The 23,977-nt window shown below is 40.4% G+C and overlaps 1 protein-coding gene across 2 annotated transcripts in view; it reads left to right on the top strand.

The window, feature by feature from the left end:
- The first annotated feature begins 4,486 nt into the window (after nt 1-4,486).
- The window catches only part of LOC140524850 (uncharacterized), a 39,186-nt gene continuing 19,695 nt past the window's right edge, over nt 4,487-23,977 (top strand). The window contains exons 1-4 of one of the 2 annotated variants that reach the window (XM_072639684.1): nt 4,487-4,939; nt 20,472-20,586; nt 20,746-20,919; nt 22,477-22,583. In XM_072639684.1, coding sequence (XP_072495785.1) covers nt 4,707-4,939; nt 20,472-20,586; nt 20,746-20,919; nt 22,477-22,583 — 629 coding nt within the window. In that variant the 5' untranslated portion in view covers nt 4,487-4,706. The remainder of the gene's footprint in view (nt 4,940-20,471; nt 20,587-20,745; nt 20,920-22,476; nt 22,584-23,977) is intronic. The other variant, XM_072639685.1, reaches the window with a different exon arrangement.

The following is a 23,977-nucleotide window of genomic DNA, read 5'->3' as shown; positions in this document are numbered from 1 at the left end:
TAGCTGTAAGACCGTGTTATAATTTAGGGTTCCACCACCAGACCATTGCTTCTGATCCTCCAGAATGTATTGAGGCCAGGCAGTGCTGCAAAAGAACATAAGACACTTTTTGTTGAGGTCTTGAAGACCAAGTTTTTTCCAAGAGTGCCTAGCGAGAAGTCTCGAGGTATAGGAGGAGATTGGTGCATCTTTTCTGCCCGTAAGCTTTAGGAGGATAGGCAAAAGGGGGAAAGAGTACCAACAGTGCCGACAGTCAATCGTCTCCAGGAGTCCTAAGGGAGAGAAAGTGCACTGAACCTCACAAGGCATCTCTTGTTTCAGGGGAGAATGCCAGAGCCCGTTGAAGGCTCTGCCTGAACCCCGGTAAGACTTCGTAAGTGCTGATGGGGTGAACCTCAACTATAGGGCAAGGAGAGGGGAAAGCTTAGGAAGCTGAAGGGAAAAGACAGCTCCCCTTGACTTGGAGAAGACTTGAGATGTCTGACTATGCCCTGGAGGAGTCGCCAAAAATATGATGAGGGTCAAGAAAGGTATAGGAACCGCTAGAGGTCCCTGTCAACTAGTCTGTAAAGAATTCGCTGGATTCAAGCAGTCTTAAATCAAGTAGGCAAAAAAGTTGATTATTATTATGCTTTTCAGTGGGCAAGAGTTCTTAGGGAACTTGCCATTTAAAAGAGTTAAAGAAAACTTTGTATAAATCATTGTATAGTACGATGTGTGCCAAATATGCTAACTAGGTATTTTGGGGAGTGATTAGGGAGTGGTCAGTTTTTGAAGATTTTGATACCTACTGTGCAGGTATTTTACCCAATATTCTTCGGGAAATAGCCCAAGGCAGGGCTATATGGAGGTGTGGTTTAAATCTGAAACGTCACTAAGGCAACCAATGGTAAGGGGTCATCAGAAAAAATCATACTTCTGTCATCAATACCTTGTTAGACAAGATTCATGTAAAGGAGCTCACATACATTTAAGCAGAAGATACATATGACTGGTCAGTGAGTAATAAATGTTGCTATGATCCAGTGCACAGCTCGTCTAGTCAGTATGCAGCTGTCTCTAAGTGATAAATTCTATAGGTGCAGCTGGCTACTATGGCAGGAAGGGAGATAACGGTTCGTGCTGGGACAGGCTGTCCTTGAGCTGGAGGGAGACTGCCTGAGACAGTGTTTTGAGGTCAGAGAAATGTGATTTTTAAGAGATGTGATTTTAGAATTAGGGTCCAAGCACATGCATCCAAACACCCCATCACAGTCATCCAACCAATTCTGAGTCCTTACTGCGTTATTCTTGCTCTCTCAAGGGCAATTTATGGTTAGCTCCTCAATCACATCATGAAGTCGATGGGATATTTAGGGTCTGGTTCTTTCTGCAGTCAGGACCGATGTGGATAGAAACAGTGCCCTGAGAGTTAAAATAACATTGATTGACTTTGTGAATCCCTTGGTGCCCTAAAGTTTCCCTTTACCACAACTTCCCCTTATCCTGAACCATCAGATTCCCTATTCCCACCCCTCATCCTGGGGGAACATAAATTTCCCTGTTTCCAACCGTCTTCCTGGGGAATGGGATTTCATTATTATGTGTCCTTTACATTCTTCACCCTGTGCCTTTATCTTGCAAGACTTACCCTAGATCTCCAACCCCCACAAGGAAACCTGAAAATCATCCCACGTAACTCTGGTCCTTTTCCTATACCATGGCCTGTGTTTAGCTCCTTGCTAAATCTCAGGCCCACCGCTTTGGCTTCAATAATGCTCCCAAGGGCTACAGAGAAAGTCTCAGTGACTCTCTCTTCAACAGGACCTGAGAGCATTCCAACATGTTTGAGTGATTACAAGTAGATAGGATGCAAGCCTTTTTGATGATCTGTTTCCCTGGACAAACATTAGCCATTTTAATTCAAACTCTGCTTCTTTTTTCTTCTGTTCCCTAAGAGAGTGTCTTCTTTTCCTTGCAGTCACAGTCTGGATTCTCCGGGTTCTGTTTACTTTGTATGAATGAGGAACGAAGAATGAATGGGAAAGCATTTATTAGACGTTTATGAAATGAACTGGGAATATATTTAGAAAAGTAAGGCTGTCCTCAAGGAGCTTATATTTGAAGACAAAAAATAGAGGATCTTTCCATTGTCAGTCAGGTGGAAAGACCTTCATAGACCTCAGAGTGCAGTATACAAAGGACCAGAGCTGAGTAGGTCTAGGAATAAAAAGTGCAGAGGCTTCACTCTGGTGCTGGAGTTGGAGTTTTGCTTTTAAACAGGGCTCCCTGGCAGTGGCTAGAGGTTTTGGGGCTGAACAGTGAGGAGCCACTTTCCAGGAAGGAAGGATGGAAAAGATGGGGAGTTAAGAGAGGGCTTTGGAGAAGGATCCCTTTAGGAGGGGTTGGAAGTAAGATCAGCCTGCCTCTCAAGCGAGGCTGTGATCTTCAGTCCAGCCACACACACACACACACACACACACACACACACACACATATGTATATATATTTCTTTATATATATATTTCTTTATATATATATATATATATTTCTTTATATATATATATATATATATATATATATATCCACTTTTTAGATTGATGTGGTCCTAGTAGATGCCACGCCTGCATCTCCAGAGAAAAAGCAAAGGCACTCTTGGGCATTCAGTAGGTACCTCTCTTGAGACTGAAAACAAAAATTGTTCCACCTTCAGGGTAGCAGTCTTGCCCTTCATGCAAATGGTAGCATGCGGAAAGTCTGGTCTGGGTACCAAGCTCTTGATCATGGATGCATCTTTGCTGTCATCACAGGATTCCCTTGTGAAGACAGGAATACTCATTTACTAACTTCAGCAAGGGGGAGCAGCTAGATGGTTCAGTGGATAGAATGCTGGGTTTGGAGGCAAAAGACCCGAGTTCAAATGGCCTCAGATATTTACTGTGTGACCTTGAGAAAGTCGCTTAACCCATTTTGTCTAAGAGGCAACTATGTGGTCAGGGGGTAGAGCCTTAGGAGTCAGGAAGCCCTGAGTTCACATGGCCTCAGACATTTACTACCTGTGTGACATTCTGCTCCCACAGTTCCCCATCTCCACAGAGTGGGAAGGCAAGCTTCATTTCCTAATTCTCTTGGGCTAATCTCAAAGCTTAGTCATCACAATTACAATGTGACTGTCTTTGGGCGCTTCATTTCCATTGTGATTTTCCTGTTTTGTGCTGTTCTCCTGGTTATGTTCACGTAATTCTATTAGTCCACATACATTTTCCCACCTTTCTCTGAATACCTGTTATGTACAATTCCTCTTTTTTTCTTTTTCTTTTTTTCAGACCTGTCATTTTACTAGCAATTCCAAGTGTGTTAACTCCCTCCACTTGTGTAGATAAACAACTTATCTCTATCCTTAGAGGCTTATAGGAGAGCTGCCTCAGATCCCTGAAAGGTTAAATGGCATTCCAAGGGTTCCACAGTTTGAATATGGCAGGGTAGAACCTGAACTCTCATTTTCTTGACTTTCAAGCTGGCCTGCTATCTACTGGGGCCTCCTGTTTCTCATCATTTTTTCCTGTGCAATAATCTATCACTGTCATGTGGATATGTAATAGGTATATTTTTAAAATTTTATTTTACCATTTTTTTCAGAAAGAAATCTACCTTTTCTCGTCCAATTGCCCTACTCCTCACTGAGAAAGAAAGAACATCAAAACTCCTCTGATATGCTTGTCAAGTCAAGCAAAATAAATTTCTGCGTTGGCCATGTTAAAAAAAAATAGTCTCATCTGTTCTCTAGACTTACTTATAATCAGCTGAACCTGATGTATCTTTTCCCAAACAACTGCTGTAACTCCCTCAGCCCCCACCCTAATAACAGCATCAATAGGGCAACTGTAATTCTGCACAGACTGGGCTCGACCCCAGGGTTGCCTGGCTAAGGCCAGCTCCACCCTCCCTGTGCCAGGCTCCCTGTCCCAGAGGAATCATTGCCCTGTCCTCCTGAAGGGAGAATCAGAGGAGAGAGGAACCTAGACTGCGTTTGTCCCAGGGCGTCCATTAGACATCAGAGCACCAACATGGAGCTGGTTTTCAGTCTGGGCTTCACAGAATTATTCATGGCTGGCAGACACTTGGGAAGATATCGAGACCCAAGTCTTCCCTGTACAGAAGAAGAAACTGAGGCTCAGAGAGGAAGTGCTTTACCCGACTTCACAAAGGGAAACAACAGAGCGGGTCCGGGATTCGACATTGGAACCCAGGTCCTCCGAATCCACATGCCCCACACTCCCCTTAGGCTTCACCTGGCCCCCATCGCCTTCCCCCCGTCTTCTATGCATCCTGTCACAGCGCGAGGCTCCACAGAACCTCCAGCACAGGAAGCAGCTAGCCCAGGGCTCAGCCACCCTCGCGATCTTGAGCTGTGGACACCTCCCGCGGAGAGCTAACTGACCTGGCACGTGTGCACTCACCCAGGCTTAGCTTTACCGTTGGGCCCATGCGCGTGACTCCTGCATCTGGAGAACGCATGCGCATTTCGGTCCCCCTCGAGGCGTTGCTGGGGCTATAGCCGTCTCTAGGATCGATTCCTTGCTGTTACTGGCTTAGGAGTCACTTCACTTGGCGCTTCTGGCGGTTCAAGTTTTCTTTGGAGAATCAGCGAAGGCCCAGAGAAGTCCGTGACACCAAGGGAGAACTCCTCGTGAATTCCCCCACCCTCTCTGAGACCCGCTGACAACATGAAGAAGATTTTAAATATCTTTGGGAGGAGGGCTGAAGGCGCAGCTCCCACCTACTTCTCCCGGAGGGACAGCGGAGTCCGACCCTTCGACCCTGCTACTGGTTATTACATCTTGAAAGCCAAGGACCTCGATAAGATCCATAAAGCTGCCGCCTTCGGGAATGTGGAAAAAGTGCGGAAGTTGCTGCTGCACGAAAAGGCTGGAGTCAACGATCTGGATGAAAAGTGCAGGTGAGAGGGCGGTGGGGGAGAGTGAAGGGACGGCCCCCAGGAGCAGCCTCAGACACCCCTTCCTCCTCCCTCCACGGATGTGCCTGTGTCTGGGCTACCCCTTGGCCAAGCTCTTGCCCTCAGCACCTGGGACAGCGCAGGGTCCCGCTCTGCCTGCTTCAGAGTGGATCCCAAGTCCTGTCTGCTGGCACCCCCTTCCCCTCCTGCCTACCCATTTTTAATGAAGGGAAACTCCTTCACTTTTCCTTTAGCCAGCCTCCAGCTGACTTCCACTTTCTCAGTGGTGAGGTGGGAGCAAATGCTACCCTGTTCTAGTGAAATGTTGTTTGCAGCCTTTCACTTGTGCCTGACTCTCTGTGAAGGCCTTCGGGAGATTTTCCTGGCATACATACCAGAGTGGTTCGCCATTTCCTTCTCCTTGTCCTTTTCCAGATGAGCAAATTGAGGCAAACAAGGTTAAATGACTTGACCAGGGCCACGTAACTGATATTTGTGTAAGGCTAGGTTTGAACCCATGAAGATGTGTCTCCTTGATCCAAGGCCCAGCACTCCTATTCCCTGGTCCACCTACCTGCCATCTAGAGAAGTATGTTCACTATATAAGGAGTGTAAAAGCAACAAAGCAGAAAAATGCTTTCTGCTTTTATTAATCTCGTTTTATGTTCCACGAACCCAGCTAATCACAAAAGATACAAAGAAATCTTAGGGTTGTCCCTGCTTTCTAGGAGGTCAGGTTAATGGGGATGGCAATCTTCAAGGGAGACTGAGGAGAGAAGCCGAAACTAAGGAGGAGAACCAGGAAACAGTAGTGTTACAAAACACAGGGAGTTAGGAATATCAAGGTGAAAAGGGTTCTAGTTTGAAAAGGCTTCAGCAAGGTCAAGTAGGATGAGGACTTAGAAAAGACCATTAGATTGGGCAGTTAAGGAAGCATTCATATCTTTGGACAGTTTGGAAGTCAGCGTGGTGTTGTGGCTGTTTTTGTTTTTATTTATTTTTAGTTTTCAACATTCATTTCCACAAAATTTTGGGTTCCAAATTTTCTCCCCATCTCTGCCCTCCCCCCACCCCATAACACCTTGCATTTTGATTGTCCCTTCCCTCAAAATGCCCTCCCTTCTATGACACCCCTCCCTCTTCTTATCCCCTTCTTCTCTCTTTTCTTGTAGGGCAACGTAGATTTCTATATCCCCTTACCTGTATTTCTTATTTCTCAGTTGTATGCAAAAACAATTCTCAATATTCATTCCTAATACTTTAAATTCACACTTCTCTCCCTTCCTCCCTCCTCAACCATCCCCACTGAGAAGGCAAACAATTCAACATAGGCTGTATAAATGTAGTTTTGTAGAAGACCTCCATAATAGTCATGTTGTGTAAGACTAACTATATTTCCTTTCATCCTATCCTACCCCCTCCATTTATTCCGTTCTCTCTTTTGACCTTGTTCCTCCCCTAAAGTGTTTGCTTCTGATTACTCCCTTCTCCTATTTGCCCTCCCTTCTATCACCTCCCTCAACCCACTTGTCCCCTTCTCCTCTACCCTTCTGTAGTGCAAGGAATATTTTCACACCAAACTGAAGGAGCATGTCATTCTCTCCTTAAGCCAAATGTGAAGAGAGTAAACTTCTCTTTTTCCCTTTCACCTCCTCCCTTTCCTTCTTCACTGAAAAAACGTTTTCTTACCTCCTTGGTGAATGACAATTTGCTCCATTCCATTTCTCCTTTTCTCCTCCCAATATACTCCTCTTTTATTTCTCAATTTTATTATTTTTTAAGTATCATCCCTTCTTATTCTATTCGTCCTGTGCTCTCTGTGTGTCTTTGTATTTGTGTGTGTGTGTGTGTGTGTGTGTGTGTGTGTCTTTATAATCCCTCCAACTACCTGAATACTGAAAAAAGTCTCAAGAGTTACAAAAATTATATTTCCATGTAGGAATGTAAACAGTTCAACTTTAGAAACTCCTCTATGATTTCTCTTTCCTCTTTACCTTTTCATACTTCTCTTGACTCTTGTAGTTAGAAGTCAGATTTTCTATTCAGTTCTTATCATTTCATCAAAAATGCTTGAAAGTCCTCTATTTCACTGAATGATCTTTCTTTTCTCTAAAGTATTATACTCACTTTTGCTGGGTAGGTGATTCTTGGTTTTATTCGTAGGTCCTTTGATTTCTGGAATATAATATTCCAAGCCCTTTGATTCCTTAGCAAAGAAGCTGCCAGATCCTGTGTTATCCTGACTGTGTTTCCACAATATTCGAATTGTTTCTTTCTAACTGCTTGCACTATTTCTCTTTGACCTGGGAACTCTGGAATTTGGCTACAATAGTCCTAGGAGTTTCTCTTTTTGGATCTCTTTCAGGAGGTGATCTGAGGATTCTTTCAATATTTATTTTGCCCTCTGGTTCTAGAGTGTCAGGGCAGTTTTTCTTGATAATTTCATAAAAGATGATGTGTAGGCTCTTTTTTTGATCCTGGCTTTCAGGTAGTTCCATAATTTTAAAATTTTCTCTCCTGAATTTATTCTCCAGGTCATTTGCTTTTCCAATAAGATATTTCTCATTGTTTTCTTTTTTTCCAATTTTTGGTTTTGTTTTTTAATTTGTTGTTTTCTCAAAAATCATTAGCTTCCCTGTGGTCCATCCTAATTTTGAAAGAACTATTTTCTTCAGTCAGCTTTTGAACCTTCTTTTTCATTTGGCTAATTCTGTCTTTTACAGCATTCTTCTTCTCATTTCCTTTTTGGAACTCACTTGCCAATTGAGTTAGCCTATTTTTGAAGGCGTTATTTTATTGTTGTTGTTGTTATTATTATTGTTTTATTTCTTTTCAGTATTCTATAATCACTTCCATATAACTTAGATTTTTCCCCCTCCCTCCCCCTCCTTCCCATCTCCTTTCCCCATCTTTCCCCGAGTTGGCATAAAATTTTATACAAGTTCTACACATACATTCTTATTAAATACATTTTCGCCTTAGTCACGTTGCATAGAAGAATTAGAAGGATTGGGGGAAATCATAAAACAAACCAAAGTGTCAATACAAACGAAAATGATCTGCTACATTCTGCAATCGAATTCCATAGGTCTTTCTCTGGCTGTGGAAGGCATTTAGCCTTAAGAGACCATGGAGAATTTGTTAAGTCCTTGCATTGCAATGAAGTTCTAACTCTTCCAGAAAAATCCTTGCACGCTGAGATTGTTTCTGTGTATAAAGTTCTTCTGATTCTGCTCCTTTCACTCACCAACAGTTAACAGAAGTCTTTCCAGGCCTTTCTGACTTCTTCCTGTTCATCATTTCTTACAGCACAATAGTATTCCATTACATTAATATACCATAATTTATTCAGTCATTCCCCCGTTGATGGGCATCCCCTTGATTTCCACTTTTTGGTCACCACAAAGAGTCCTGCTAAAAATACTTTTGTACATGTGGAATTCTTTCTCATTTTTATGATCTCTTGGTCAAAGAGTATGTACATTTTTGTAGCCCTTTGGGCATAGTTCCAAATTTCTCTCCAGAACTGCTGGATCAGCTCACAGCTCCACCAACAATGAATTAATGTTCCAAGTCTCCCATATCTTCTCCAACATTTATCATCACCCTGTTTTGTCACGTTAGCCAATCTGATATTCATTGACTACTGGGTTTTGGGTAACTGACCTATTCCATAGTCCTACCCTTCTTTTTCTTAGCCAGTACCAAGTGGGTTGGATAATTGCTTTTCTATCATACAATTTCAGATCTGGTAGAGCTAGGCCACCTTCCCTAGCAATTCTTTTCATTAGTTCCCTTGCTGTTCTGGACCTTTTCTTCTTCCAGATGAATTTTGATATTATTTTTTTCTAACTCTACAAAATAATTATCAGATAGTTTGATTGGAGTGGCACTGAATAAGTAAATAAATTTAGGTGGGATTGTCGTTTTTATTATATTGGTGCAGCCGACCCACGAGCAACTGATGTATTTCCACTTACTTAGATCTGACTTTATTTGTGTGAAAAATGTTTTGTCATTGTGTTCATATAATTCCTGGGTCTGTTTTGGCAGGTAGACTCCCCAATACTTTATAGTATCTACCCTAGATTTAAACGGGATTTCTCTTTCTATCTCTGGCTGTTGGGTTTTGTTAGTAATATACACAAATGCGGAAGGTTTGTGTGGGTTTATTTTGTGACTTGCAACTTTGGCAAACTTGTTTATTATTTCAAGTAGTTTTTTACTTGATTCTCTTGGATTCTCTCAGAATATCATCATATCTTAGTTTTTTTTTGCCTACGCTAATTCCTTCAATTTGTTTTTCTTGTCTTATTGTTACAGCTAACATTTCTAGTACCATCTTGAATAATAGTGGTGATAATGGACATCCTTGTTTCATCCCTGATCTTATTGGAAGTGCATCTAGCTTATCCCCATTGCATGTAATGCTTGCTGAAGGTTTTAGGTAGATACTGCTTATTATTTTATGGAAAGTTCCATTTATTCTTAGCAATAGGAATGGGTGTTGCATTTTGTCAAAAGCTTTTTCTGCATCTTGTTGAGATAATCATGTAGTTTCTGTTAGTTTTGTTGTTGATATTATCAATTACATTAACAGTTTTCCTAATATGGAACCACCCCTGCATTCTTGGTATAAATCCTCTCTGATCATACTATATTATTCTTGTGATTAATTTTCTCTTTTCTAAAATCATATTTAAAAATTTTGCCTCTATGCTAGTTAGAGAAATTGGTCTGCAGTTTTCTTTCTCTGTTTTGCAACTTCCTGGTTTAGGTATAAAAACTTTAATTGTATCATGAAAAGAATTTGGGAGGACTACTTCCCCTATTTTCCTAAATAGTCTGTATACTATTGCAATTAATTGTTCTTAAAATGTTTCATGGAATTCATTTGTGAACCTTCTGGCCCTGGAGATTTTTCTCTAGGGAGTTCATTGGGGTCTTGTTCAATTTTTCTTTCTGAGATGGGGTTATTTAAGTATTCAGTTTCCACTTTTGTTAGTCTGGGTAATTTGTGTCTTTTAAAATAATCATCCATCTCGTTTAGATTGTTGAATTTATGGGAGTACATTTGGGCAACGTAATTTCTTATTATTGTTTTAATTTCCTCCTGACTGGAGGTGAGTTCACCCTTGTCATTTTTTTAAATTTTTTTAAAATTTATTTATTTAACTTTAACATTCATTTTCACAAAATTTTGGGTTCCAAATTTTCTCACCATTTGTCCCCTCTCCCCACTCCAAAACACCGAGCATTCTAATTGCCCCTATCACCAATCTGCCCGCTCTTCTATCATCCCTCCCTTCCCTTGTCCCTATCTTCTCTTTTGTCCTGTAGGGCCAGATAACTTTCTATACCCCATTACCTGTATTTCTTATTTCCTAGTAGGACGAACAGTACTCAACAGTTGTTCCTAAAACTCTGAGTTCTAACTTCTCTTCCTCCTTCCCTCCCCACCCATTGCCTTTGGGAAGGCAAGCAATTCAATATAGGCCATATCTGTGTAGTTTTGCAAATGACTTCCGTAACAGTCGTGTTGTGTAAGACTAACTATATTTCCCTCCATCCTATCCTGCCCCCCATTGCTTCTATTCTCTCTTTTGATCCTGTCTCTCCCCAAGAGTGTTGCATTCAAATTGATCCCTCCTCCCATTGCCCTCCCTTCAATCATCGCTCCACCCTGCTTATCCCCTTCACCCCCACGTTCCTGTATTGTAAGACAGGTTTTCATACCAAAGTGAGTGCGCCTTTTATTCTTTCCTTTAGTCGAATGTGATGAGATTAAACTTCATGTTTTTCTCTCACCTCCCCTCTTTTTCCCTGCACTAAAAAGTCTCTTGCTTGCCTTTTTATGAGAGATAATTTGCTCCATTCCATTTCTCCCTTTCTCCTCCCAATATATTTCTCTCTCACCACTTAATTTCATTTTTTTAAGATATGATCCCCTCCTATTCAATTCACTCTGTGTTCTTTGTCTTTGTTTGTGCGTGTATGTGTGTGTGTGTGTGTCTGTGTGTAATCCCACCAACCACCCAGATCCTGAAAAGTTTCAAGAGTTACAAATATTGTCTTTCCATGTAGAAATGTAAAGAGTTCAGCTTTAGTAAGTCCCTTATGACTTCTCTTTGCTTTTTACCTTTTCATGCTTCTCTTCATTCTTGTGTTTGAAAGTCAAATTTTCTTTTCAGCTCTGGTCTTTTCATCAAGAGTGCTTGAAAGTCCCTGATTTCACTGAAAGACCATTTTTTCCCCTGAAGTATTATACTCAGTTTTGCTGGGTAGGTGATTCTTGGTTTTAGTCCTAGTTCCTTTGACTTCTGGAATATGATATTCCAAGCCCTTCGATCCCTTAATGTAGAAGCTGCTAGATCTTGTGTCAACCTGATTGTATTTCCACAATACTTGAATTGTTTCTTTCTAGCTGCTTGTAATATTTTCTCCTTGACCAGGGAACTCTGGAATTTGGCCACAGTGTTCCTAGGAGTTTCTCTTTTTGGATCTCTTTCAAGCGGTGATTGGTGGATTCCTTGAATACTTATTTTTTCCTCTGGTTCTAGAATCTCAGGGCACTTTTTATTGATAATTTCATGAAAGATGATGTCTAGGCCCTTCTTTTGATCATGGCTTTCAGGCAGTCCCATAATTTTTAAATTGTTTCTCCTTGATCTATTTTCCAGGTCAGTTGTTTTTCCAATGAGATACTTCACATTATCTTCCATTTTTTCATTCTTTTGGTTTTGTTTTGTGATTTCTTGGTTTCTCATAAAGTCATTAGCCTCCATCTGTTCCATTCTAATTTTGAAAGAACTATTTTCTTCAGTGAGCTTTTGAACCTTCTTTTCCATTTGGCTAATTCTGCTTTTTAAAACATTCTTCTCCTCATTGGCTTTTTGAACCTCTTTTGCCAATTGAGGTAACTTATTTTTCAAGATGTTATCTTCTTCAGCATGTTTTGGGTCTCCATTAGCAAGGAGTGGACCTGCTTTTCATGATTTTCTTGCATCTCTTTCATTTCTCTTCCCAGTTTTTCATCCAGCTCTCTAACTTGATTTTCAAAATTCTTTTTGAGCTCTTCCATGGCCTGAGCCCATTGATTATTTATTCTGGATGTTTTTGATCCAGAAGCCTTGACGACTTCTGTGTCTTTCCCTGATGGTAAGGATTGTTCTTCCTCATCAGAAAGGATAGGATGAGATATCTGTTCACCAAGAAAGTAACCTTCTATGGTCTTTTTTTCCCCCCTTTTCTGGGCATTTTCCTAGCCAGTGACTTGACTTTTGAATGTACTCTCCACACCCACCTCGCCTCCAGGTCCCCCCAGCCAGTGCTTAGGGTCTGAGATTCAAATGCTGCTTCCCAGCCTCAGGGCTTTGGGAGGGGGCCGGGCTGCTATTCAGTGTGAGATTAAGTTCAGGTGCTCAGGTGGGGGCAGGGCCGCCTCATGAGGCTCAGTTCCCTCAGGGGGTTTACATGGAGACCTTCCACAATGGATCTAAGCTCCTGCCTGCTTTTGGAGCCCCTGTCTGCTGCTGCCTCTGCTGCTGCCTCCCGAGGGTGCCTGAGTGATGGGGACACCCTGCTTTCCTCTCGGTGAGCCAAAGAGACTCTCTCACTGACCTTTAGCACCTGTGGGTGGAGGGACCTGGGTGGCTGCTAGAGATGCCGTCCCTGAAGCCTGCTCGGATCAGCTTCTCTCGCTTCCTCGCAGGCGAGGCACGGCTGGGCTCTGCTCTGGGTCCAGTGTGTGACATTCCTTTCGGGTCAGTTTTTCAGGTCTTTGTGGAACAGAAATGTCCTCCACTCCTTTGTTCTGTGGCTTCTGCTGCTCCAGAATTTCTTGGGAGTTCTTCTTTACAGGTATTTTACGGGCCGTGGCTTCAGAGCTAGCACATGTATGTCTTTCTACTCTGCCATCTTGGTTCCTCCCCCCCACCCTTTTCATTTTGGAAATTGGTAATGTGGCTTTCTTCTTTTTTTATCAAATTGATCAAAAGTTTATCAATTTTATTGTTCTTTTTTTTCTTACTAAAAGCAATACTGATTTTTATTTATTAGTTCAATCGTTTTCTTAATTTCAGTTTTGTTAATCTCTTCTTTGGTTTTCAGCGTTTCTAGTTTGGTATTTACTTGGGGATTGTCAATTTGTTCTTTTTCGAGCTTTTTCAGCTCCATACTCAATTTATTGATCTCCTTTTTCTCTATTTTATTCATGGAGGCATTCAAAGATATAAAACTTCCCCTAAGAACTGCTTTTGCAGTATCCCATAAAATTTGGTGGGTTGTCTCATTATTGTCATTCCCTTGAATGAAGTTGTTAATTGTTTCTATTATTTGTTGTTTAACTCACTCATTCTTAAAGATTAGATTGTTCAGTTTCCAATTAGTTTTTGGTTTATATTTCCATGACCTTTGAATACATATTATTTTTATTGCATTATGATCTGAGAAGGATACATTAACCATCTCTTCCTTTGTGCACTGGGCTGCGAGATTTTTGTGGCCTATTACGTGGTCAATTTTTATATACGTCCCATGTAGCTCTGAGAAAAGGTGTATTCCTTTCTATCTCCATTCAATTTTCTCCCCATATTTATCATATCTGCCTCATCCAAAGTTATATTCACCTTCACCTCCTTAACTTCTTTTTGTTTGTTTTACGGTTAGATTTATCAAGTTCAGAGAGTGGGAGGCTGAGGTCTCCCAATAGTAGAGTTTTGTTCTCTTTCTTCCTGTAACTCCCTGAACTTCTCTAAGAATTTGGAGCACTTCTCTATATCATTCGGAGCACATATGTTTAATAATGAAATTTCTGCATTGTCTATGGTGCCTTTTAGTAGAATATAGTTTCTTTCCTTATCTCTTTTGGTTAGATAGATTTCTGCTTTTGCTTTGTCTGAGATTAAGATTGCTACTCCTGCTTTTTTTTCCGTCAGCTGAAGCACAATAAATTCTGTTCCAACCTTCTACCTTTACTCTGTGTGTACCTCCCCTTTTCAAATGTGTTTCTTGTGAACAACATATTGTTGGATTACGGTCTCTAATCCATTCTGCTATCCATCTCCGTTTTCTGGGAGAGTTTATCCAATTCACATTCACAGTTATGATTATTATTTCTGTCTTTACCTCCATCCCTTTCCCCCTCATTTATTCTTTTACTTCTCCCTTCTCCCTTCCCCAAGAGTTTTAATTTTTGGCTGCTCCCTCCCTCAGTCTCTCCTCCCTTCTTTCAGCCTCCCTCCCTTTTAATCCCCCTTTCCCTTATACTTCTTCCCTCCCTTTTAGCCTCCCCTCCCCTTTCTTTCCCCTTTCCTTTCCTATTTCTTTTAGAGCCAGTTGTATTTCTACATTTAGTGAGTTTACTGTACTCTCCTTGAATCCAATAAGATGAGAATACCTTTCAAACAATACTCATCTCCTCCCCTCTTTCCCTCTACTCGAATATATTATTGTGCCTCTTTTTGTGAAAGAATTTATTTTTTCTGCCTCTTCTTTTTCACATCTCAAATTACCATCGCTTAACACCCTGAAATCACATTTGTTATCATCACATCATTAAATTTATACCCCCTCCCTCTATCTACGTATATCCCTTTTACTTTTCATAATAAATATGCAATTCTCAAGATTAACAAATATCATGTTACCTTATAGGGATGTAAACAGTTTACCAATGCCATGTAACAAGTTTTTTCCCCTCTTCACCTTTTTATGCTGCTCTTGAGATCTGCGTTTGAAGATCAAATTTTCTGTTGAATTCTGGCCTTTTCATCAGGAAGACCTGGAAATTCCTTATTTCATTGAATATCCTTCTCCTTTCCTGAAATAACATATTCAACTCTGCTGGCTATTTAATCCTTAGTTGTAGTCCCAGCTACTTTGCCTTATGCAATATCATATTGCAATTTCTTCAAACTTTTAATGTAGAAGCTGTCAGGTCCTGTGTGATCCAGACTGTAGCTCCTCGATATTTAAATTGTTTCTTTCTGCCTGCCTGCAATATTTTCTCCTTCACTTGATAATTTCGCAATTTGGCAATGATATTCCTTGGTGTTTATAGTTTGGGGTCCCTTTCAGCAGGTGAATGGTGGATTCTTTCAATGACTGTTTTGCCCTCGGTATCTAGGACTTCTGGTCAATTTTCCTTGGAGATTGCGTGGATGATGTTGTCCAGCCTCTTTTTTCATCATAACTTTCTGGTATACCAATAATCCTTAAATTATCTCTCCTGAATCTGTTTTCGAGGTCAGCTGTTCTTCCAGTTACATTTTTTTACATTTTCCTCTGTCTTTTGATTCTAGATTCTCTTTCAGTGATTCTTGATGCCTCGTAGATTCACTAGCTTCTACTTGGCCCATTCCACTTTTTGTCAAATTGTTTTCTTCAGTTAACTTGGGAATCTCCTTTTCCATCTGCCCAATTGTTCTTTTTAAGGAGTTATTTTCAGCAGTTAGGTTTTGTACTTCCTTTTCCGTTTGTCCAATTTTCCTATATAGAGAGCTGTTGTCTTCAGTGCACCCTTTTCTATATTTTCAAAATCATTGGTCAGTTTTTCTTCTATTTCTATAATTTGGGTTTTAAAATTCTTGCAGAGCTCTTTCAAGAAGGCTCTTTGTTTTTTCCACCAGTTCATATTCCCTTCTGAAATTTCAGATGGGAGTACACTCTCACTGCTGACCTGTTTGGTATTTGTGCTTTAGTTCTTGTCCCCATAGAAAGATTCTGTGGTCTTTTCTTTTCTGTGTTGCTTTTTACTCATGATAATAACCCTTTTCCTGACTTTTAAGGTAGTTCTCTGCATCTGTGGCAAAGGGAGCTCTGTCCCATATTTCTTGTGCCTAAAACTTGAGACTTTGTGTGTTGTGGCCTCTGGTTCTTTCAGCTAGAAATTAAATGCTGCCGCTTACCTGGTGCTGAGCTGGCTAGTGTTTGACAGTGGAGGCCAGTTAGGACTTTTTGGGTTTCCCCACAATTACCCTGGAAGAAGCTCGTCAGTTGTGGGGGAGGGTTGATCTGGATGCAGGCAGCTCCTCTGCTCAGCTAGAGCATAGGCAAGGTCAGCTTTCTGTGCTCATGTCTTCCTGATTCCACTGGGGTGCTGAGGCATGTCTGTGGTCCTGGCGTTGGCAGTTGCTGACTTCACCTCCCTGGGATTCAGGAACTTCACCCAGTTTGTTGGAGTGGGACTACCTGGGACAGCTCTGATCCTGCACTGATCGCCTTTGGGCCACAGCATGAGGAACCCTTCTTAGCGATCTTTCTAGGCTCTTGTGCTGCGAGTGTGTTTACCCCTTCTGCTGCTCCCACTGTTCCAGGGTTTTTTCCAGAGAAATAATCTCTGTTCTGGTCAAGGTCATCAAGGCGAAGGAAATAGCAATTACCAATCACTCTGCCATCTTGACTCCTGGAATCGGAAAATCAAAGGTGTTACTTTCTTCAGCATTTCTTTGGGTCTCCTATAGCAAGCTGTTGATTCAATTCTCATGATTTTCTTGCATACCTCTCATTTCTCTTCCCAATTTTCCTTCCACCTCTTTTCCTTGATTTTCAAAATCATTTTTGAGCTCTTCCATGGTCTGCGACCATTGCATATTTATTTTGGAGGTTTTGCACCCTGAAGCCTTGACGTCCTCTGAGGTAATGCTTTCTTATTCCTCATCCTAACAGAAGGAAGAAAATACCTGTTCACCAAGAAAGTAACCTTCTATTGTCTTCTTTTTGTCCCTTTTCTGGGCATTTTCCCAGCCAGTTATTTGACTTGTGAGTCCTTTGTCAAGAAGAGAGCATCTTCTGCGGACCTGTAAATTCTCAGTTCCTCCAAAATGGCACAGTCAAGGTAGAGGAGTTTACTCCCTTCCTGGCCTGCACACTGGTCTGGGAGCAATCAAAAACTTTTCTGCCTAGAACCTGTAAATGAAATTTCCTCACCACAACCATCCCCATTTCCATTGCCAGTTCTCCTTTTCATCCATGGGTGGAGCTCAGAGCTGAGAATCAGATCAGTGGCACAATGCCCCTAGGGGCTCTAGGCAGAAGTCTCCAAAAGTTGCAGCTGCAGTGCCTGCTGCTGGAGGTCCAGATTCCTCTCCCCTCTCCTGGCTGAAAGAGCCCTCCTACTGATCTTTAAAGCTGTCTGTGGCATTTGTGGGTTGAGCAATCTGGGAACTGCTAGCGGTGGTGATTTGAAGCCTGTTCCTGGTCCTGTCACTGCTGCATTGTGCTGTTCTGCACTCCACACGCTGAGCTCAAGTCTGTAGGGTTTAAAGAAAGGGCCCAGAGAGAAGATGCAGACACGTATAATCAATGATCCTCTTAGAGCATTTAGACACAAACGAGATGAGAAATGTAGGATGAGAACGAGGAAAGATTAATGAAGTAAAAATGATTTTGGCAATGGGGAAGAAGTTGTGGGCATGTTTGTAGGCAAGCAAGGAAGTAGCCACTAGGCAGGGAATGATTTGAAGAAAACCAGAATATGAATTAGAGGGGAGGGAGATATGCTGCAGGAGATATGTACTCACCTTCCTCTGACACACATGCTGTGATTTGCAGACTAATAACTTTTGCCCTTCCCATAAATATATGTTGTTTTGTTGAGGTGATTATTAAAAAAGCAATTAAAATAGAGTGATGATAACAGAAATGAGTGTAGGAAACTTTGTTTATAATACAAATGTTATCTGAAACTGAAGGAAAAGAAAAACCTACCACCAGTCACTATACAGTTTAGTGCTAGTCCATTCTCAAGGTTGAGATACTTTTCAAAGTGTTCAATATGAACACTTATGAAGAGAATGCTAGCCTGTTGAGCCTGCATGATATGTCAACTAGATAATTATCCCCTAGTTTGAAGACTAACTGTACTTAACATGGAAAGAAACATTCCTAGAATGATGAAAGTTGTAATTGCTAACAGCAACTACATGTGAATTCCGAATGAAAGTTGTCACAGATTCTTGTCGTTCCTCTGTCTTTGTGGTTATATTCTTCCCTAAAATAGACAGCAACGAAGTTGGCCTCCCCCCATATTGCCACTCAGTCAGTGTGATGGCTGACCCGATATCTTTCTCTTTCATGATCCTTTACCCTAACATTTGAGGCTGTTTTGCTTCCTTACTTTCTGATTTCTTTCACCACCCATAACTCGGTTTCTTGCTGAAGTAATTCTCAAATGTATATAAACACGTTTTTAACTTCCTTCCCCTCTCTCTCCCAATGCCTTCCCAGGAATATCTCTGTCTACCCTGGCTCTTTTACCCTGATTCCCATTTCTTTTTGTCCCTTTCCTGAATAAAATATGATCCTACCCTAATCATAGCTGATAGGGATGGGATGCAACTGGATTCAAAAATAGAAAATGAGTGTAAACTGAATGAACCAATCTCAAATTTATTTTAGTTCCCTTCACAATCTCCATAATCAAAGGCTTCATTTCATCTTCCCCTTTTTTTCTGGAAGCATTAGCATCCAATATTTTCAAGAGACACAGAAATAAGATTGAGTGTTGCTTTTTATGTTTTGTATAATTACGAAGTTAAGATAATATTGTCTTGGTCAAAAATGATTTTTGACTGTGGATAGGGTATTGTGCCTGGAAGGTCAGGAAGACCTGAATTCAAATTCATCCTCAGATACTTTCTAGTTGTGTGACCCTGAGCAAATTCCTTAATCATTCTTTGTCTCTGTTTGCTCAATTATGAAATGAGGCTAACAATGGCACCTACTTCCCAAGGTTATGACAAGGATCAGATGAGAGAACATTTGTTAAGTGCTTAGCCCAGTGTCTGGGACACAGTAAATACTTACTACATACTAGTTGCCTTACTTCTCTGGCTTCATCCAAGCACATCATCATTGCAGCTTGGAGGAGGAAAAGGAAGAGCTGTTCCCTCTCCCCATGTGAAGAAGGCATGAGGGAAAAGGCAAACAGGGAGTCCCGAGGAAGAAGAAAAATGAAAACTATCGATCTTTGAGTATTTAGATTCACATTCATTATTTCAGGAATACGTGATATTGTTGGTATGGATATTCCCTCCACCAGTACATATCATGAACCTTAAGGGGCAAGTAGGTGGCACAGTGGATAGAGCCAGTGCAGGAGTCAGGAGAACCTGAGTTCAAATCTCACCTCAGACACTTGACACTCACTAGCTGTGTGACCTTGGGCAAGCCACTTAAGCTGGATTATCTCCAGTCATCTTGCTGAATATCTGGTCACTGGATTCAGATGGTTTTGGAAGAGAAGTGAGGCTGGTGGCCTGCACAGCCCTCCTTCACTCAAAACAAAGTCAGTGCAAGTCATTTCATTATTTCTCTGGTGACATGGTCTTCTTCAGCAACGAAGGACAAACACATACACTCATACATACCATGACCTCTTTACAACTTGGCCGATGATCAGCCAGAGGCAGCTAGGTGAATCAATAGATAGAATGCTGGGCCTGGAGTCAGGAACACTCATCTGTGTGGGTTCCACTCTGGCCTCAGACATTGATTAACTCTGTGACTCTGGGCAAGTCACTGAATCCTGTTTGCTTCAGTTCCCTCATTATTACAATGAACTGGAGAAGGAAATGGGGAACCATGCCAACATCTTTTGTCAAGAAAACCCCAAACGGGGTTCACTAAGAGTTAAACATGACTGAAAGACTGAACAACACAGCTCATCTTTGAGAATGACTTTTGATAAAACAATTGATCCTCCTTTGAACAACCTGGTGAAATCTTTATCAGCTCAGTTAGGTTGATCTGTAGACAGCAGACATACCAGGCTTTTACCTTGCCAGCATGGTAGAGCTACCAAAACTTGCACCCTGCTGGGATAGCTTTAAGCATCACAGAGCCCCTTCACCTGTCCAATGTTGCATTGCAGTATGGCTTTAGTGGAGATTGCACACACATATGCATATGTGCTTGTCGCAATACACAATATACAAATTTGAAAATGTTTTTTTTCCCCCTGAGGCACCTTCCTTACTAAATACTTTGTAATTATGAATCCTCTTAGTGTAAAAAGTTATTATTAGAATTAACAGCCAACCAAGGTGATGCACACCTATTATCCCAGTTGCCAGAGAGGCTGAGGCTGGCAGATCTCTTGGACTCATGAGTTCTGAGCTGCAGTGGGCTATGCCAGTAGGGTGTCTGCACTAAGACTGGCATCAATATGGTGTGTCTCAAAGTACAAGGGACCATCAAGTTCCCTATGGAGAGCGAACCACTTGAGGTCAGAAACTGAGCAAAGTTTCCATGCCAGTCCCTAGTGAAATCTAAATTTACTGCTGTTTGTCCCCCAGGCACTTTTGTTCATCATATCCCGTAATGAGAGCTAATACATATTGTAGGTTTCTTCAGGTGACAGTAGTGACCACTTATATATATTTTGGCAGTGATTTACAGTTCAGGCATCATAATAATTTTTATTTTTATATTGCTATGTTAAAATTTTTCTATGTTAGAACTACAGTATATAATAATAGAACAATTTTGGTTTTTGTAATTATGAAGCAATCACATCGCCCTCTCATTTCCATAGGACACCACTCCACCTGGCCTGTGCTCATGGATTTCCAGATGTTGTGGCCCTCTTAGTAGAGAAAAAATGCAAGTTAAACCTATTTGACAATAATGGTCAAACACCTTTAATAAAGGTATGCGCTAGTTAACCATTTTGGTCTATTTAATGTCTTTTGGTTTCTCTCAGATTAAGAAAATATGCTTTACTCCTTTAAATACCATGAATGATATTTTAATATACTAAATTTTATCTTAGAGTACCTATTACCTCTTTCTCTACATTATATTGACAGGCAGTAGAGTGTCAGCAGGAGGAGTGTGCAGCTATCCTGCTGGAACATGGTGCAGACACTCTTCATCGGGATAACTACCACAACACTGCACTTCACTATGCTGCCTGTGGACATAACATCAAGATAGCAGCTGAGCTACTTAAGCATAATGTAGTAATGGAAGCAAGAAACAAGGTAGAATCCCACCTCTTGTTAACAGAGTATTTTGTAAGTTAAAACATGTAAATCAGTTAATGTCCAATTCACATATTTATATTTCGTATATTCTTGGAAGCATTTACTTAATGAAAATAACTTAAAATAGTTCTGTAGTCAAAGTTCATTGTCCTTTCGAATTTTCTGATGGCAAGGGAGATCAGAGGAGACAATTTCATTGGCATCTGACCTCCAAATGTAGAACTTCCCTTTACTGCTTTAGACCAGCATCTGTTCTGAAATTTAATCTTAGAGTAGGGATTCTTAACCTAGGATCTATTAATTTAAAAAAAATCAACTTTTACTTTATAGTTATTTCAAACTATAGTTATAGTCATTGGCTTCCTTTGCATTCTTTATATTTTAGGTATTTAAAAACGGTATGCTGAAAAGGTGTCCATGACACACAAAAAAGTAGCGAAATCCTGACTCAAGGAGTGTTCTGAAATGCTGAAATGACCAGGAACTTCCCAGTGTCACCCAGCCAGTATAGGCAGCAGACCTTGAATCAGGGTCTTACTGACGTTGAGGCTAGCTCTCTATTCATTGCATCACAACTGTCTAGTCAGCATTTTCTTTGCATGATATGTTAGGTCTGCTCCTCAGAATGCAATGTTTCCATGAGATACTTGTCTACAGTGCTTTTCTACCTGTAGTCCTTTACTTGTGATAATGCAATGGTAATTTGTCATGTAGAAATGCCATAATGTTTTTAAAAATGATCTTCTAAAAATGTGTTCTTATTAAGCATACAACTACACAGAATTTTCACAAGAACAAATTCTTACGTGTATGTAGGTTTGTTTTTTGTTTTTGTTTTTTTCTATTTCCTAAACACTATGTCATTCCCTTTCTGAAATTACTGAACAATGCCTGAATTTTAAGAAAAAGGTTTAGCTCTTAGTCACTGCCACTTGAGTGAGAAAACAAAATAAATTATACATATGAAGGGTTGGGAAGGGAGGGAAAATGTCAAGGGAATGACTTTCTACAGATTTAACAACGTCGAGGCGAGATTTTCTTGAGTTTTGAGGTTGGTTGTACACACTTCAGGGGAACGGGTGAAGAGAACCAGGCAACCTTAAAACTGACCAGAATATAGTTTTAGCTTGGCAGAGTACAGTGGAAATAAGGTTGGCTGCATGCAGACAATAACTTGTCATGACATGAAGATAGCAAGAAAGGAGGATACTCCTAAAGTAATATGAAACAGCCTCTTACAAATCTTGGGTTTCTATGTCCTGATCACAAATTAATCGCTGGAAGAATTCCCAGAGGCATTCTACTTTCATTTGGTCATTTTATATATGAGGACACTAAGTTCCAGATAGATGAAACAACTTACTTATGAACACAGAAATTACTCAACAGAAGCAGGATTTATGCCCTGTTCTTCTCTCCAAAGTTCCATTGTCCCATACTTCCTTGGCATGTTAGTTAGCAAGTTCACAGATGTTCACAAAATGCCTTAAATTGAATTGAAGTGTATAAATATTTCTTGCATAGGGTAACCATATCTTTAATATGATTTTGCAGGAAGACCTTACACCACTCTTGCTTGCAGTTATAGAAAATGACCGAGATATGGTGGATCTTTTATTAAAGCATGGAGCAAATGTGAATGCCTCAGATAGTTTTGACAGGTACTGTAATTAAAGTTTGCAACAAAAAAGAGGGGAAAGACACTAAAGGAATAAGAACAACTTAAATCATGTAACTCTTAGTGAACAACAGTAATTGGAATTGATCATCATTGTAAATGGATGAAAATGTCCACAAACATCAAGTATGAAAAGAAATGTTATTATTTCTATTTCTATAACAGGGAAGGCAGTTCCTGCGGGCATACCATCCAATGTGAATTGGTGATATCTATTTGCAATTTTCTCTATTTGACTTTAAACTGATTTTTTACTGAAGATCATCACACAGAAGTTTTGTGCACTAGTGATGCAATTGATTCTCTATATGAAATCATCTTCGTGTCACCCATGAGAATTGAAGTGTGTAATTTTTGCTCTTTCTTCCTTTGATTATCCTTAAGGATATGTGCATTAGCAAATACAAATCAATGCAAGAATAATAGGAATGACTTTGTTGGCCCCATGATCTTATAATGCTCCTGGTTCAGATTTTAATTCTGCCATGCCTTTTAATCTTACATAATTTTTGACTTGTCAATTCATGAATTCTTCATAGAGGATCCCAGAAAGACACTGGAGCCTTCTCCTGGTTCTTTTAATATTTGAGGCCGAGGAAAGCACTATGTTCTCTCGATTTCTTCTCTCACTTGTTTTCTTTTTAAGTTTAATTGTTCATACTTAGTTTTCAACTTTCCCTTTTTTAAGATTTTGAGTTCAAAAATGTTTTCCTTCCCTGCTCTCCCTTTTTCTTGGTCCTCTCCCCTTCCCAGGACCGTATGTAACCTGATATAGGCTGTACATGTGCAATCGAATTAAACCTATTTCTATACTAGTCATGTTGTGATAGAAGAATTAGAATAAAAGGGAAAAATCCGAAGACAGAAAAAGCAAAAAAAGGGAAAATAGTATGCTTCAATCTCCATTCAGACTCCTAGTTCTTTCTCTGGATGTGGATTATATTTTCTGTCACGAGTCCTTTTTTCCAGTTTTTCCAGCAGTTTTTGTCCATTCTTATCCTTATCCTTATTCCTTAAAGAGCCTTTGGGTTTATCATACAATAGATTACTGTTGTCATTGACTATGGTGTGTTGGATACCTAATCTATTGCATAGATCCAGCATTTTGTTTCTTAGGCAGTATCAAGTAGTTTGGATGATTGCTGCTTTATACAATTCACTTTTAGATCCAGTAGAGCTAGGCCAGCTTCCCTTGCATAACGTTTCATTAATTTTCTTGATATTCTAGACCTTTTGTTCCTCCAGATGAATTTTATTCTTTTAATCTCTAAAAAATAATGTTTGGTAGTTTGATTGGTATGGTACTCAATAAGTCAATTAATTTTGGTAGAGTTGTCATTTTTATCATATTAGCTTGGCCTATTCATGAGGAACTGA

Source organism: Notamacropus eugenii, chromosome 2 (genome assembly GCF_028372415.1).
Source record: "Notamacropus eugenii isolate mMacEug1 chromosome 2, mMacEug1.pri_v2, whole genome shotgun sequence".
NCBI classification, from domain to species: domain Eukaryota; kingdom Metazoa; phylum Chordata; class Mammalia; order Diprotodontia; family Macropodidae; genus Notamacropus; species Notamacropus eugenii.
The sequence above is the reverse complement of the archived record's forward strand: the minus strand, read 5'-3'. Positions and strand labels throughout refer to the sequence as shown.